At 43.5% G+C, this 16,630-nt stretch overlaps 1 protein-coding gene across 1 annotated transcript in view; it reads left to right on the plus strand.

Moving 5' to 3' along the window:
- The window catches only part of EML6 (EMAP like 6), a 748,837-nt gene extending 732,662 nt beyond the window's left edge, over window positions 1-16,175 (plus strand). Inside the window, exons 39-41 of the mRNA XM_086927650.1 lie at window positions 8,435-8,588; window positions 10,142-10,242; window positions 13,556-16,175. Of these exons, the coding sequence (XP_086783776.1) occupies window positions 8,435-8,588; window positions 10,142-10,242; window positions 13,556-13,580 (280 nt within the window). The 3' untranslated portion in view covers window positions 13,581-16,175. The remainder of the gene's footprint in view (window positions 1-8,434; window positions 8,589-10,141; window positions 10,243-13,555) is intronic.
- Window positions 16,176-16,630: the final 455 nt, after the last annotated feature.

Consider the following 16,630-nt stretch of genomic DNA (forward strand, 5'->3'; position numbering starts at 1 on the left):
AAGGAAAGATCGGGTTAGCCGCTAATTCCACTACAGAAGCCTTCCTCATTGCCAAAAAGCTACTCAAAGTCCCTGGCCCTCCTGCTGTATCGGATACCTTTGGTCTCCGCTACAATGAACATGTGGAATACTTCGCTAGCAAAGTACAAAATATTCTCAGGCATCTCCCCCAAAAAGACACTGACACTCCATTCGAGCATACAAATGCAGGTGGGCATATAACCAAACATGAGTTGGAGACTTTCACTTCGATGACACAGGAATCATTCCTAGACATCTTGTCATCAGTAAAAAATGGGTTGCCATTAGACCCTGCACCTCCAATTATCCTGAAACTGGTCCCACTAACAATTGTCCCCATTGACACTGGCCTCATTAATTCTTCACTGTCTACGGGTTCGGTCCCCTCTGAGTGAAAAAGTGCTATGGTAAAAGCGCTGCTAAAAAAAACCCAATCTGGATACAGCCAGCCTGGGTAACTATCGCCCTATTTCGTTCCTCCCTGGAATCAGCACAATGGGGGAGAAATACGTTAACAAGACGCTCTCCGCGTTCCTAGTGTCGAATGATCTGCTCAACCACTCCCAAACAGGCTTTCACCAATGCCAAGGTACTGAAACCGCCTTACTAGCAGTGGTGGAAGAATCTAGAAAGATTCTTGATTCAGGAGGGTCATCAGCTATAATTTTCATTGACTTGAGCGCAGCTTTCAACACGGTGAACCACTGTCTCTTGGTTCACAGCCTCAGGAGCACAGGAGTGACTGGCACAGCCCTCCTACGGCTACAATCTTTCCTTGAAGAAAGATTCTTCCAGGTTTTTGAAGGCGATACCATCTCAAATCCTATTCCTTTACAGTGCGGAGTTCCTCAGGGTTTATCCTGGAGTCCCACTCTTTTTAATGTCTATATGGCCCCGTTGGCAGATATTGTACCCCCCTTCGGGATTCATATAGTAACATACGCCGATGATACACAGCTGGTTGTAGCACTGAATCATCCCGACCAGTCATCCAATAACCTCCACTCATGTCTTGAGGAAGTTGCCAAGTGGATGAATGTGTCTCACCTAAAACTTAATGGCGAAAAAACTGAGCTTATGATTCTCAGTAACCCTCTAAGCTTCAAAGCAAGCACTCTGTGGCCGGCTAGTATGGGCCCGGTGCCGGCTTCAAAAACAGAGATAAAAAGTTAGGGAATTTGGCTAGACCAAGACCTTACTTTTAAAGTATAGGCTAGGAAGATGGCTGCCGCATATTTTGGCTTGCTTAGAATGACCCTAAAATCTTCCCCCTCCTACCTTTTCAAGCAAAAAACTGTTGATCCAGGGATTAATTCTTTCAATGATAGACTATGGCAATGCCCTCTACCTAGGGGCACCGAAATCAGTGGTCGCGAAACTGCAGGTTGTTCAAAACTGTGCTGCGAGACTGCTTACCGGGACCCCCAATCGTTGTTCAGCAAGGCCCGCGTTATGCTCCCTCCACTGGCTCCCGGTGCAAGAGAGAATTACCTTTTAGGCCCTCTGCGTTGCCCATAAGTCTTTGGAAGGGAGTGGACCTCCTATCAATAAAGCCATGATTTGCCCCTATAGGGCGAATAGAAAACTTCGCTCTGATGAGCTCCACCTAGCAGTGGTCCCTAGTATCAAGAAGACCAGAAGTGGCTCCCGTTTTTTTCATACAATGCCGTCAGACTTTGGAACACTCTTCCGCTGTATCTTTGTAGGGAACCCAACCACCTTACCTTCCGAAAACAGCTAAAAACCTGGCTTTTCCCCTAGGGTGTCTGTTCTTCTAGTTACGGTGTCAGCGCAGGGATGCTCCCGGGTAGCCATGTGCTATATAAAAGCCATTTCATTCATTCATTCATTCATTGACCACACTCTGATTGGGGGGGCAATGGTAAGTGCCACTGTCCTTCCACTTTATCTCATCAGGGTGACTTCAGTTTATGAGCTCCATTAACTCCACTGTAGAAGATTTGCACACGCAATAAAAAAAACAGTGCTTAACTTGACCCAGTAGGGGCCACCAACACTCATTTTTAAGACCAGGGGGGTTCCCTGGCACTTATTTTTGGGGACTTGCATTTATTTTTTCTCATCCTACATTTCCCAAGAGCAAGAAAGGAAAAACGCATGACTGAGAAAGATGGAAAAACCATCCTAAAGGGAGAAATCAGGAACCTGCACGAGAGATATAAAGGGAAAGGGAGTGTTTGGAAGTTGGTTAAAGAGGCATGAGGTTAATTCCAGGCTATGCAGTCTTGGTATTCCATGCACTGCACTGGTGCTGGCCTTGGGCTTCTGAGCAAAGCTTTAGGCACGAGCACTTGTTCTTCTATGAATTAAGCTTCGAAAGACACTAACATGATGGGAATGAAATGGTTAGCAATACTTCAATGGCAAAATCTTTGGAGGGAAGATTTCCTGCACCTTTCCTGAACAAAAGGGCCATGTGTAGAGGATAGCAATTAAATAGAGTTTCTCCTTCCGCTGTGCTCTATATCTTGTAGCCTTTTATGTGAATTACACTACCCCACCTTCTGTAGGCACCACCTGCTTTTCAGAATGTCTCCAAATATCTCTGTGGTAGTGTCTGCCTCTGTCATCTCTGTTGCAAACAAGAAACAGAGCATTACGGAATGCTGCAATTACATGATGGTTCTCCCTCCAGGAGAACATATGTGGGCATAAGTCAGGCCAAGTACCGCTGTAATTGCGAGGCCCAAGTGGCTGGAGAAATCATGAGAAGTGTGCTGATCTGAGGAGACTGTGGCTCAATCTAGGGCCGGGGACCATTGGAGGAGAGACAGTCTCACAATCTCACCTCAGGGGAGTGACAGGGGGCAGCACAGATCCTGACAGTAGTTGCAGACAGTATTTGGGAAAAGGCTTCCTCCCTCTGAGTGCCTAGCAAGATGCATGTGAAAAATACCTTTTGCAGACAGGAGGATGATAGTCTTGCTGTGTGTGGATTCCATTCTCCTTTTGGTTAAGGATCCTGGCCTCAGTCGCCTGCCTTTAATAAGGGAAATAGTACAATATAGTGGTATGCCAAGGTTTTTATTTAATTGGTACATATCGGAGCCGCTCTCCCTTACTCTGCATACTGCACAGCCGACCACTGGATTTATACTAAAATGGAATGATGACACAATGAAATATCTGTGAATTATGACAAACCATGATACCAACCTCCTGATCTGTGATTATTAAGGGCCATCTTGGACAGGTTGAAATCCCTAGGGGATTAGACTACCCCTGTTATTTGCTGGCCTATTGCCATGATCAAAATTGTTCATAAATCCCTCATCCCTTTGAACATTTCATTCTAGTATTCTCAAGACCACACTAACCAGGCTGTTATGGGTTAGGAAGCAACCTAGGGATAAGTGGGAGACTCTTACCTTGCTTTTTTAGGGAGGGGTCTCATTTGACTGCCCAGGCTCATTACCCAGGCTATTGGCAGGATCCAGATTTTTGCTTGCGATGCCTGGTGACTGAGAGAGAGATCAAGTAGCTGAAGGTTCTTTGCTGGCCGCTCTGTGTACAAAGCAGCCTAGACCTTCTTTTGATGTTTGCAGTGTGTGCTGTACACACTGGGCCTGGTGGACACTGAGGGTCAGGACTGGCCATACCCTAATATACTTCCCAGATGTAACTCTGGTGCCGTATTCTTAGGTTGCTTCCATCCTCGTACTGTCAGTACCTGCATCACTGCATAACAAAGGGATGTCTCATATTGTGTATCTTTTTCCTGGGAAGAGAATCCTTAACTATAGAAGAATACAAAGCGAAGGGGACAACTAGCCCCTTGGATATCGACATCTATTTTAGACTTACATTTGCTACCAGAGCTGAATTCCCGAGAAACTATCTGAGTACTGACCTTTGACACAGTTACTGTCTTCCAACTGTAATGAGAGAGGGGTAACCAACTTATAGTGTATGTACATTGCAGCTATGGAACCCTTTCTTTCACTGGCTAAACGATATTTGGAAAACTTTTTGGAATTGATAAATGAGGACATGATATGGAAATACTGTTGCTCTCTGGTCAGGCAGGTCTTTATAAACAATAGGCACAACTCCTTCATGTTAAATGTATAAATAGAATGTATTACAAAAACAAATTTAACAATACGACAAGTACCCTCTGTCATGCTGCCCCGGTCATAGTACCAAACGTCGTCCATTTGGACTGAGCTTGCCCTTCCATTTTCTCCTTTTGGCACGTGAGTTGGTACTAACTCCTGTAGCTACTGCTGGGCTATGTGTCGGATGTCCCAACGCCAGTTAGAATGATTACAGCCATGCTGATTCTGTTGGCCAACCATATAGAAGCCATGTCCTGGTTAAAAGGCCCTCAACCCAAAAGAGAAGCCAGGCTGTGGGACACTGCTTACAGAATTAACTCTGCCTTTTGGGTTGCCATTCCGCAATTCAAGCAATGCAGACCCAAGGACTTCTGGGGTCCCCTGCAAGGTAACCTGGAAAGCCATGCCCAGCTGATTCGTAGATGCTTGGAAATATTTCACGAACTGTGGGGAGTTTGATGGTGTCATTTTAAGGGATGTGCATTTGGTCTGTATACAAGGAAATAGCAATGTTTGACAATCATAATTGAGTTGTTTTTTGTATGTGCCTGTAACTTTTGGCATTCGCAGCCTCGGCAGTGACTCATTCCCTCATGGCTGCTTGTGCCTGTTGCTAACATTGTATTCCTTTTAGCCTCTATCACTTTCTCTGTAACCTCGTACTAGAGATGTGATGAACAATCCAAGGTGCTTTGCCATGTATGCCATTGACCAAGTGGCACTTTTTGTCTGAACATATCCATTGAAAACCTAAACAAAGTTTTTTTTAAACAAAAACACGTGGAAAACTTGAGTGGCAACACCTGCTTTGGAATTCAATGTAGTAAATGACTGTGCTAGGCTTATGAGAGTAAAGCCTTTGCAGTGAGAGGTGGCCGGGCATTAGGATGTGAGCAGGCTGCTGAGACCGGTATTCACCAGGCTGGTTTACTCCCTCACACCCCAGTGAGAAGACCTTTTTCGGGACATCAAGGTGATGTAATGGGCCCTTAATCTGTCCGTGGTATACCACTATCCTTGCTATTGATCCTAAGCAGGTGAAGACTTAGTGGGGACCCCGGTACAATTAACTCATCAACAGTCGGTCGTCAACATGCTTTTGATTTTGGAGCCTCAGTACTTGTCCCCGATTGCACTTTTATGACTGGGTGCGGAATCAATAGGTTGATTCTGGGGTGCAGAAATGACAGTGCTTTATAATGCTAGTGATCCTGTAGAGGCAAAAGACAGACAACCTTTTCCTTTTCTCCCTCGAGAAAATATCTGGTGCTGATCAAGAGGTAAAGGGGACATGTGGGAACACAGCTGTAGCATCAACTGGACAAATAGCATTCCTCAAGTCTCCCAAGAATACAACAATTAACGGATAGGAGGGTCAATGCAACCAACAGAGCCGTGGCTATATTCCAAGAATCACAAACCATTCTAGAACAAAATATTGATGCAGTGAATTTACTGAGGACAGACCTCCAAAAGATCTCCAACAGAGTGAGCAGTTCTGAAAAAATTGTGCTGAGGTTTCGTTATATCAAGTCACTCCAGGAATCTTGTATGGAACTCCTCCCAGCGGAATAGATTCTCAAGGTCTTAAAGCTGAAGGAGCTGCCATTCTTTTTCTCTGCAGGAAAAGCACCCACGTCTCCTGTTTGTCCTGCCTGTTGGGTGTTCCCAGGACAAATATTACATGCTTACTGAACTACAGGGGAAGGAACAAGATTCTACCCATGACCAGATAGTATAGACCGGGATTGTAGGAAAATACTAGGGTGCTTATTTTTTGTTGACTTCTCTCAGGCAGCACAAAAGCTTTGAAGTGGCAAAGAAGGACATCAGAGAAATGTGCCATGAATATATATGATACATTTCCTGTTCCGTCTAAATATCTTCTCTGAAGACAAAACCTTGCTATTCTTCTCAGCTCTCAGCAGAACAAATCTGGGCCTGGGTAGATTGATGGCAGCCAGCTGAATCAGAGGCATGTGGACCAAAGGTAAAAAGGTGCCCTGAAGGGAGAGATAGAAACAGAGGCTGGAAGTCTATAAGCACCAGACAAGATGGCAGTCTATGGAAAAGAAACTGGAAAACCATCTGAGACTATGAGATCCTGTTGAGCGGCATTGGGTGTGGATTTCGATGTGATTGGGCTGTGTGAAGGTATTGAAACAATCCTTGGCACCACAATGTGGTGCATAACACCAAGCCTGGCCTTGAGAGTGGGTGTTTTGAGGTTCTTATGGAGTCATGAGTGGAGGAGGTCATGGAGTGTCAGGAATAATGTAGACTTGAACTTGTTCACAGTTCCTTTAATTCTGACCCCCACAGTGTTTGTGTCTGGATCGATGAGCATGAACCAATTCAAATAAATTCAAATTGTGTATTTACAGATTTTCTATTATCTATCTACTAAATGAAGGAGGGAACTGGATGAAATAGTCCACTGCTGCTGAGTGTTTGAGGGGACTTTACCTTTCCTAAGTACATTTAAGTTTCAATATGTAAGGACATACTGAGACAGGAATGTCCCCTACATGGTGTACATCCGTGTTTCCTAGTTGGAGTGCCCAACTGGGAGTATTTGAGATCCTGGTGTTTGATATTTTGGCCTTAGCCACACTCTGTCCCTTGGCACAAGCACAGTCCTGGTTCCATCATGATACTTGAGGGGCAAACCAAACGCGCTCTCTTTAATGACAGCAGACTAATGTCCCTGTCATGAGTACTAGCTCTTAAAAAGGTGGTGGTAGTATACTGTGCTTTTGTGGTCATATAGTTGTGACCAGACCTTTTTATCTTTGTCACAGGTTCAGTTGTAAACATTTCTGCTGCTGCAACTGCAAGCTAGATACAGATCCTTGCACTAACATTCCAAGGAATGTGTCCTGTTTGTCTTTGTGTAGTCTTTGTGATACATGCTATGTGTGTGGTTGAGTCAACTTGAGTGAAAGAAGCCTATAGGTTCCATTTTGAAAACCATTGACCTGCTTATGTGGTCGCGTTTGAGGTCAGACTACCTTCCCAGGCAGTGGAAGTGCATTGCTGACATTACTGAGACTGAATGGAAGGGACCTACACACTAAAGTGAGGAAGCGGAGACAGGCTTCCCCTCACAAATTTAATAAGGTCCTTTTGCTACGAAGAGCTTAGTTTGCCCGAGTAGAGTCATTTGATGAATGCTGGGACTGCCATCTCTGTGGTTCAGTGTGTAAATGGTCCTTTAGAAGAGGCCACCCTTTTGTCACTCTTCCTGATCACTTTCAGTGTGGCTGTTGATGGCCAGGTGCGAAATGCTCACACCTCTCTGTGCCTCTTGGTGGGTGCTTCAGCTTTTGCTTGAAGTGAGGAGCATCACTTAAGGCAAAGGCTGAGTCTGGAAGCCACACTAAGTAGGGCACATGAAAGGAGAATACACATCTCCTGTCTGCTGCACCTCTAAAAAATGGTAGCTGTTGGCCTCTTATTGTTCCAGTTTTAAGTTCTCTCTGCCCAAGGACAGGGTGTGTCATAGGACTACTGCACAACCAGGGCTGGTGTCTGCAAGACAGCCACCTTCCTAGAGGTGAGGGGATATCACCTGGAGTCTAATCTGAGTGAAGAACTGCCTCCCTGGCCTAAAATACCTGGAAGTGACCTATCTTAGAGAAGAGGGAATGCGTGAGTCAGTTATGCAGGAGTAGCTCACAGCCACCATGGGAAAGAGTGGTAGACTCTAGTGCTTCCATCGCTGAACATGACACCAGTACTGAAGCTGAAGATCTGCTGCGCTGCCAAAGTCTACCCAAGAGGATCACCCCGAAAATACCTGCATGTTGCTGGTCTATGGCACTTGCCTTAAGTGTGCCCAAACTGACCACTGCTGTCACTCCCTGCAGCACTTGCCTAAGTGTGCATGAGTGGCTCTACACAGCTACCATACAAATACAACTCAAGTCACTGTTACACAGTCCTGTGTTTCTTCAACAAGACTCAGTGGAGTAATTCATGTAACCATGCATACATGCAAAATATAGCATCACTAAACTGTTCCAAAATGCCAGACGAACCCCATTACTTCCGTGGAAGCCCCACCCAACAGAGACACAACAGAAGGTCTGGTGAGTGAGGCAGGAAGTCTGAGGGACCAGTCATTAAGGAGCTTGAAAGAAATTACAAAATTTATTAACGGGGCAAGTCGATTGGTTGTCTCCGCAGTGCATTTGCATTATTGTGCTGTAGGCATTGGTTTATCAAGTTATGGATTTTCTTATACTTTTCTTTCTGTTAAGAAAAACTGTTAGATGTTTAAATGTCTACATTAATGTATTGGAAATAAAAATTATTATTATGTTTTGGAACAGCATTCTGGGAGATGAAGTTCTTGGAATTTGGCCACGGAATGCTGACAAAGCGGATGTCAATTGTGCTTGTGTGACACATGCTGGTCTAAACATAGTTACTGGAGATGATTTTGGGCTGGTGAAACTGTTTGACTTCCCGTGCAGCGAAAAATTTGTAAGTTAACATCGAAATGCTTATTGGTTTATCAAGCGTGTTTTGTATTTCATCTGCTTACTGTGTATTAGCTTTATCTGACATGCTTGAGAAATAGCTAAGCAATAAAAAATGGCCCAAAGGTAGGTTGTTTAGCTTCTCAAAATCATGCCTCACTCTGCTCTCCAAGGGACAGTTGTGTATTCTGTGAGCACATCCCCTCTCTCTCAAAGGTGTTTAATTTGAGTTCTAGCCTTGCCTTCAGAACTGTTATGGATTTTGTAGGAACCTTCACAGGTTTCCTCAATGACTCTATCAAGTCCACAGATTTTTCTGCTGTTCTTTTGGTTGCATATTTTGCTGTGGAGTATTGTATTCTAGTTGTTACATTGGGCTCCTCTTTTCTTCTACCTGGCATCCAGCTTCATGACTCGGTAACCCTGCCTGTACTCATATAGCCATCACATAGGGTTAGTCTTTAAGCCTACCAAGAGCCAACGGGCCTCTAGAGTTGTATTGTCCTGGGAGATGGGCCTACTGGAGGAGTGTGGAACCCTTATCTGCTGTGAATGTCTATTGGTGTATCTTTGCCTAGCTTAGGAAGTCTTGAAGTCTAACATTAAGATATTACTAGGTTCTTACCATATCACACCCTACTCATAGCTCAAATGTAGAGGCATTTGAGCTATGATTAGGATACTATGTGATACGTCAACAGTGTACAGCAAGAACAGTGGCGGTCACTATAGTGCATGGTTACTTATCAAATGACACATATTTTATATCCACTATATCGACTATCATCAGAGTCGACATCATGGTGGTAGTGAATACAATATTTTTGGAAGCCGATATTGTTGACCTTATACATTGACACACAACCAGCCAAAACCTGTTCTTTGTAAGAAAAAGATATGTTACTCTGTGAAACTAAAAATGCAGCACGAAGCAACAATAAAGCAACTGTATCTGTTTTCAGTAAAGTAAGTTTTTATTGCATGCTTTAGAATTAGTTCTTTGAATAAGACTTGGAACTGTCTCATCAAACCCACTCTTTCTTAATGTTGAGAATAGCTAACTGTATAACACCAACATCTAGTGCCTGATTTGTAAAGAAAAAACATAAGTACCTGGGCTCTCATCAGAAGGCCATTGCAGCTTACACCACACATTGTCTCTGCCATGCCACCAATGATAGTAACAACACAACTAGTAACCATTCCACTCCTACAAGTTTGACAATTCGGGCTATTTCATGCCCCAAACCTATAAGAATGACTTGGGTGGCAAGTAATAGTAATTTTTTTATGTATATTAAATTAATAATTAACTGTTGTTGGGAGCCATCTCTAAATTACTCAGACAGCGCCACCTTGTGGCAGACAGTCACAAGCGCTGCCGTTGACAATTAAGTGCCGGTGCTGAGCACCGGAATAACCACCTCAAATTAAGCTGTGCCAACATCATTCCTTTTGAAAAGTGGTTTATCACAAATGTTAAAGCATGAGTGTAGATTGGTGGACATTTTTTCTTCCATAGATGATGTTTATCTGTAATCCTCATCTTTTTTTCAGGCCAAGCACAAGCGTTACTTTGGGCATTCGGCTCATGTGACCAACGTGCGCTTTTCACATGATGACAAGTATGTGATAAGTACAGGAGGAGACGACTGCAGGTAGGTCTATTTCGATGTCACAGTCTATAAATGCTTCTGCTTTTAAAACAGATGGCCTGCCATCCCTAATATAAAAGGTGATTTATGCAGTCCTTTACCTCAACAGCTTTCCCCTAATACTTCCACTCCTTCACCTATGCAAGAAATTCACGATCTGTACGCACACACACCTGCTAATCAACTTTCATCTCATGTTAAGTGTCATCCTCTTGGGAGTGATGAAAAATGAGAGGGACAGAGAACCTGCTATATGGCAGGGGCATCAACACTGTAAAGGCAGATTAACAGCAATAGAATGCTATAAAAATCTCTATGACATGCTAAGTGTGTGGGGCAAAGAGTCTGCTACGTCTGGAGGGCGTACTACCTGCAAAGTATGTGTATATATGGCATTTCTGTAGCGCTAACGTAGCCAAAAGGCAGTGGAGAGCTGTAAATGGTTAAAGTCAAGCATAAAGTCAACGAGTAATAGAAGAGGAAGCTGGATTGGGGACCGTTAAGGCATTGTGGGAGGGGATTAGAGCCTCTTTAGCGGGAGGAGTTAATTCCTACTAATTGTGAGTAATCTATAACCTGCTAAGTGTGAGTGGCAGAACCTTAGAATGAGGGTGGCATAGAACCAATGAGCCCAGACTCAAACCCAGTATGCAGGAAGGAACGAAGGCTCAACCACCACTCATCATCCTGGCTGGCTGGTAAGCAGCAATATTTTCACTAGTCACTAGTGCTAGTTACTTAGGGGCAGATTTACAAGGACTGGCGCATCCCGGCATATCAGCAGGGGTGCTCAAGTAAAGATGCGACACGCAATTCTATCCTTGCGCCACCACGGATGCGTCACGTTTACAATGCGGCGCACCGTGGCACAGGGATAGGCAGATGCAGTTCGCATCTGATGGCGTAAGGGCGGCGCATTGCTAGAGTCGTGTAGCAAGCGCAACGCAACTCCAGCAATTTTCAGGGGCGCCCTATGCCTAACATGCTGCATCACTCCTTACGCCTGCTTCAAGCAGGTGCAGGTTTTTTACGCAGCATGGACGTAAAAGTGACTCAGTGAAATCTTGTAGATTTCACTTTGTCACTTTTACGGGGCTTCCTTACAACGGAACGCCCACCCTGCATACATTAAACCTGACGCAGGTTTAATGTGGCGCAGAGCTTTACAACGTGACGCATCTCCCTAGATGTGTCACGTTGTAAATCCGTCGCAGCATGGCGCCAGCTTTATGCCGCCGCTGCGCCGCAGAAGTGACGCAACGCTGCGCAAACGTGGCGCACAGGACTTGTAAATATGCCCCTTAGTTTTTTATAGCATGGACGAGGCCTTGAGGGGGTACACAGATAACTATTTCAATATATATAAGGTGAGTGCAGTGCATCAACATCTTTGCAGACAGGCGAGGATACATATATTGTTCCTATACATATGAAATAGATGCAGTGCAAAACCATTTTTGAAGGTTAGGTGGTTGAATGGATGGAATCGTATGTTGAGGTGGGTGAAAGCATTAATCTGGCACATAAGATATAATAGCAGAATGACAGAGTTACGAGTGGCAGAGATATTTTCTGAGTCCACCACACGTTATGACTATGTGGTAAATGTGTGACCTGATTGTATGGCTGAGTTAAACGAAGATGAATCCACAAGACTGCTGAATGCAGCTTCAATGATTTAGAGGATGGTAAAATTATTGTAAATGATGAGGTTGGATTATGAGCTGCAGGTAGCTGAGCGTAAGATGAGCATAAATGGGAGGAAAAGAGGAGAAAACTGTATGGGGTCAACACTGTCCCTGCAATCTGGGTTCCACTATTATGCATATTATCTAAGCGATAGCCCTCCCACACCTCCAATGGGTTACAGTAAGATGGAAGCCAAGCGAAATACTCCCTCGTTGTCCAAGCCACTTAAATATTTGTGCTCATCACACTCCTCGAAAGAACGCCCTGTTTTCGACGCCTCTCCGTCAATAAACAGCGTCAGAACTCTACGAAGAGAATTGCGCTGCTGAACAGGTGCCTAATGCACAGGTGAGTTCACTAAAGCAGGACGTCTAGACGTAAAAACCATCAAAACAGGAAATCACTACAGCAGGCTCTCCCAGTATCTTAAACATGAATAAAATACATTTATAAAAAAAGAAAGAAACTTACTTTTTCTATGCAGCTTCATGCCTCGAGACACAGGAATTTGGGATACAGTGGCTTCCTTTTCTGGGGCCTGATGGGAGATGGGAGATGTTGCAGAAGGAATCCATATTAGTGTGTGGAGGATTGTAGTTTTTTGGGGCTTTGTGAAACTTGTGCAAGGAGCAGATGCTTAGTTTTCAGGACTGTGCCGAGGAAGGTGGATGAGGAGGCAAAAAGCAGTTACAGATCTGCCCCTATATGGCAGTGTACACACTAGTTAGTAGAAGAATACAGGAGTATTTGTTTAATTGAAAGGCCCAGATTACTAAGATTTGGTGCAGCACAGCAAGACAACTTGCGTCAAATGGAGAGAGCCGGAATGCGCCATATTTGCTAATATATGGGACATTCTTGCTCTCTGTATGTGCCAATGCAGGCCTCCTTTGGCCATGGTGCAGGGGTGTCTGCACTGCATTACAAGCAGGATTGTTTTTGTGCAGGAAGGGTTGCCTTTGTGCACAAAAACAATCTTCATAGACATATTTCTTTTCGTTATGCCTCTGTTGCGATGACTCATTCCAAGGTTTACCAGTCTTAATAAATCTGGGGATGTACCAGAAACCTGGGTGGATACGAGGGAACATGCACGCTTCACCCATGGAATGCTTTTTTAACCCCTTCGATGCTCATGACGAGCTCAGCTCCTCATGCAGTACACTGCTCGTGTGCTCATGACGAGCTGAGCTCGTCATGAACAATGGGAATGAATCAGAAGTAGCACAGAGGGGGAATTGCTGCAGCACTGATGGTGTTAATCCAGGGCAGCGACTTGCACTGCCCTGCGATACTCCAGATTTACTAAGCCTCGCACTGTAGCTGTGTGTGGCTTCGTAAATCTGACGTAAGGGCTCACGTTACATTGTGTACTGTGACAGCACCGCAAGCCCTTAGTAAATGGCCCCAAGTCTTTTTACAACATTAGAACTGAAAGCCGGCTGCAGCGGCTATCTATATCCAGGTTTCACATTAAAACACCTCCTTTCAGCTATCTGCTTCCCATTTGGTTTAATCGACTTTCAGTTGCTTCATTCGATATACAGTTTAATAAATCAAATGAATTCCTGTTATGGTGCAAAAGTCTTGCAGGTGATGACCTATATATATGTTTTTTTCTCTACAGCGTATTCGTATGGAGATGCCTGTAAAAGGTAAAACGTTCTCACGCTGACTTAAAGTGGCAACGTTACCACGCTGCTGTAAAGTGGCAACAGAATGCCGAGAAGTTGCGACTGCATCGCAAAATCTTTGGCTGCTATGACGTTATCACAAATATGCTGCATGGATGCGATTTATACGGAGGAAAGATCGCGTGGTAATGCCTAAATGCTGCTGAGACCTTCCGTTGGCAAAGTAAACTGTGAGGCTGTTCAATAGGAAGCAAAATAAGAGAGACTGATGGCAAGCGGGCAGAAGAAGCAGGCATGCCGTTCAAACCCCTGACCTATATCACTGTCTTGAGTCCCTTACGGACCAATTTAGATATTATTCAATTCTGATCATGACCATGACAAGATTGCAGATCGCCCGGTCATAAATATATGTATATTTCAGAGTCTGACTATTTTGACACCCTTACACTATGTGCCTCACTACAGTGTTCCTGATAATTCTTACTGGGCCAATAGTGAGAGTTATTTGCCCCAATCAAAATTACAATGTCTGCAGTACATCCCTGGACCCATCCATGTTTACCTCGATGTTGTGTTTGCTGGAAGTAGACTCAATTTCCGAATGAAACTCTGCGTTGGTGATGAGAAGAATACCTGCCTGGTATTTCTTGCACCAATAATGCCTGATTTCTGAAGGGACCACCAGGAGCCACCTCATAATCCATTGGTAACTTCACCTCTACAAAGTTATCCGTTCCCTCTGTATTGATAACATTGGGATGCAGTTACTTCACCAAAATTCAGGAACCGTGTAATGAGGCCATATTTGTTTAGGACAGTGCCTCTTCCATAGGGGTTTACAATCATTTTGTCTTAAAGTGTGTGATAATCTCTTAGACTTCCACAGTACACAATCTGACATTTTATAACAATTATGAATTTGACTGATGCCAAAAAATGTACAGGTCATACAATTATAGTCTTAGATTCAAACCAGCATGGTGTCCTCACTCTCCAGCAAGAGACCAGGAGGATAAGGCAACCACATACGTTTTGCCAGTCACATTTTGCCAATTCATAGCCTCAAATTACAAGGCGGAAAGACATATCACAGAAGTACATTGTGTCATTGTAGTTTTACATCAGCACATTTGTACCTCCGCCAAAAGGTGTGAGAATTGTTTGTTACATCAAAGAATCTACCTTTTCATTTCATTTTTATGGTCCATCTTGTCTACCTTGTAATACTTGGCTTAAATGTGCAGGTTAGTTTTTATGTACTGTAAACTGTGATAATCCAAGTCTGAATCATATTTAATGATTTTGTTTTCGCAGAAAATTTAATTAGAACATTTTTGTATTCATGAAGTGCCTTTACATTTTGTTATGTAATGTGGGAGCTAGTCTCATCTCCCACAATTAAATGCTTTCTACATGTGGTGCTATAATTTTGTGACACAGATTAGCAAATTGTTCATGTTTTACCAGTAGACATTTGTGACTCTTGTAAGTACTAGTGCCAAGTGTACTGCTGTGAGCTAGAAGGGAAAGAAATTTGGGGTGGGGGGAGGGGAGGGTGGTAGAAAAACAACCAAGGAGGTATGTTAACAGAGCTTGAATATGTGGGAACAAGAAACAAAGGGGAACTATGTGAGTGGGAAAGGGGCGTGAGCAAGATGGAGGAATGATGCTCACCAGACAGGCCTACTAGTCTTGGGTTTAGCTGGCCCTACCCAAACAAAACAGAAAGAGGTCGATATCTGAAACATGGAAACATGAATGCAAGGAGATGGGGACAATTGAGATGTCGGAGTATGGTCCTTCAAGGCAGTGAGCGTGAGTTGGGGGTCTTCAGAGGGTGAGGGCGTTAGATGCACTATGGTGTAGGATTCACACCACATGAAAAGGAGGATATATATATATATATATATATATATATATATATATATATATATATATATGTTTTCCGTGCACTTGTATATCACACAGATTCTGCAGTGAAGGGCAATTGTTTTAATAATGGCAGCACCAGCTTTAATGCAAGGGTTATCATGTCCGATATTCATAAGCGAGAATTAACTGTGAGTACAACATATTGAAAAAAAATGTATTAGCGTAACACATAACTCACTAGTTTCACTGGGAGGGACAGAGGCATATCAAAGTCAGGCAATAGGCGTATCAAAGACTCCAAATAATAGAAAGAATAGCCTATGTCTAGCGGTAACTCGACCAGAATATATTATTATTGCCTGCTGCTCACAACTATGTCTTTTTTAAAAGCCCTCCAACAGAATTACAGGCCAAAGCCACAAGTAAGAGCCTATAATGACAAAAGGGCTATTAACAATTGGTATACCATGAAAAAGTGTATATATTTTATTTATTTATTTAAGAAGTTTTATATAGCGCTTGCCTGACCCTAGGGTATCGGAGCGCTTTACAGCAGATACATTGCAGAGATTCACAAAACAGAAGCGCGACACATTAACAGTGCAGGATAGTCTTAGTCTTCGGAGTCCTTCGAAGTCTTAGAGTTGGAGCAGTGCGCGGTGTAGGGTTATAATTCAGTTAGAGCATTCCACCCGCTGAGAGTTTAATGTTCTAAAATAAACATGGAGAAACAAAAAACAACCCTTTGGATACTGGAACAGAATTTCTACACTTTCTACTATTGGCCCTATTTCCCCCTTTATAGTCTTCAGTGGATCTCCCAACAGTGCACTGTTATAACTGCTATTAATACTTTAGCGCTCCTTCAGCCTTAGCATCTCACTTTCACAGACAGTCCCCTATTTTCAATCCACCTTTTCATAAATAGAAGATTCAGTACAGTCTACTTGTGAGTTGTACGTTTACATTGTTTACACAGGTGTTGGATAAGGATGGCCCGACAACTGTAATGGATATGTGGTTAATTGTGTTTCGCTCGGAAACTGAAATCCTTCGATTTACTGTAATGCTGTTTTCTACTGGAAACTATTCCTCTGCACATTCTTAATTCTATGAACTGTCCGGTATATCACGCAACCGCTGAACCATACAAATGTTGTGTGATGAAACAGTAGGCTATATATGGCATGACT

This window comes from Lissotriton vulgaris, chromosome 6, assembly GCF_964263255.1.
Source record: "Lissotriton vulgaris chromosome 6, aLisVul1.2, whole genome shotgun sequence".
In the NCBI taxonomy this organism is placed as follows: Eukaryota; Metazoa; Chordata; class Amphibia; order Caudata; family Salamandridae; genus Lissotriton; species Lissotriton vulgaris.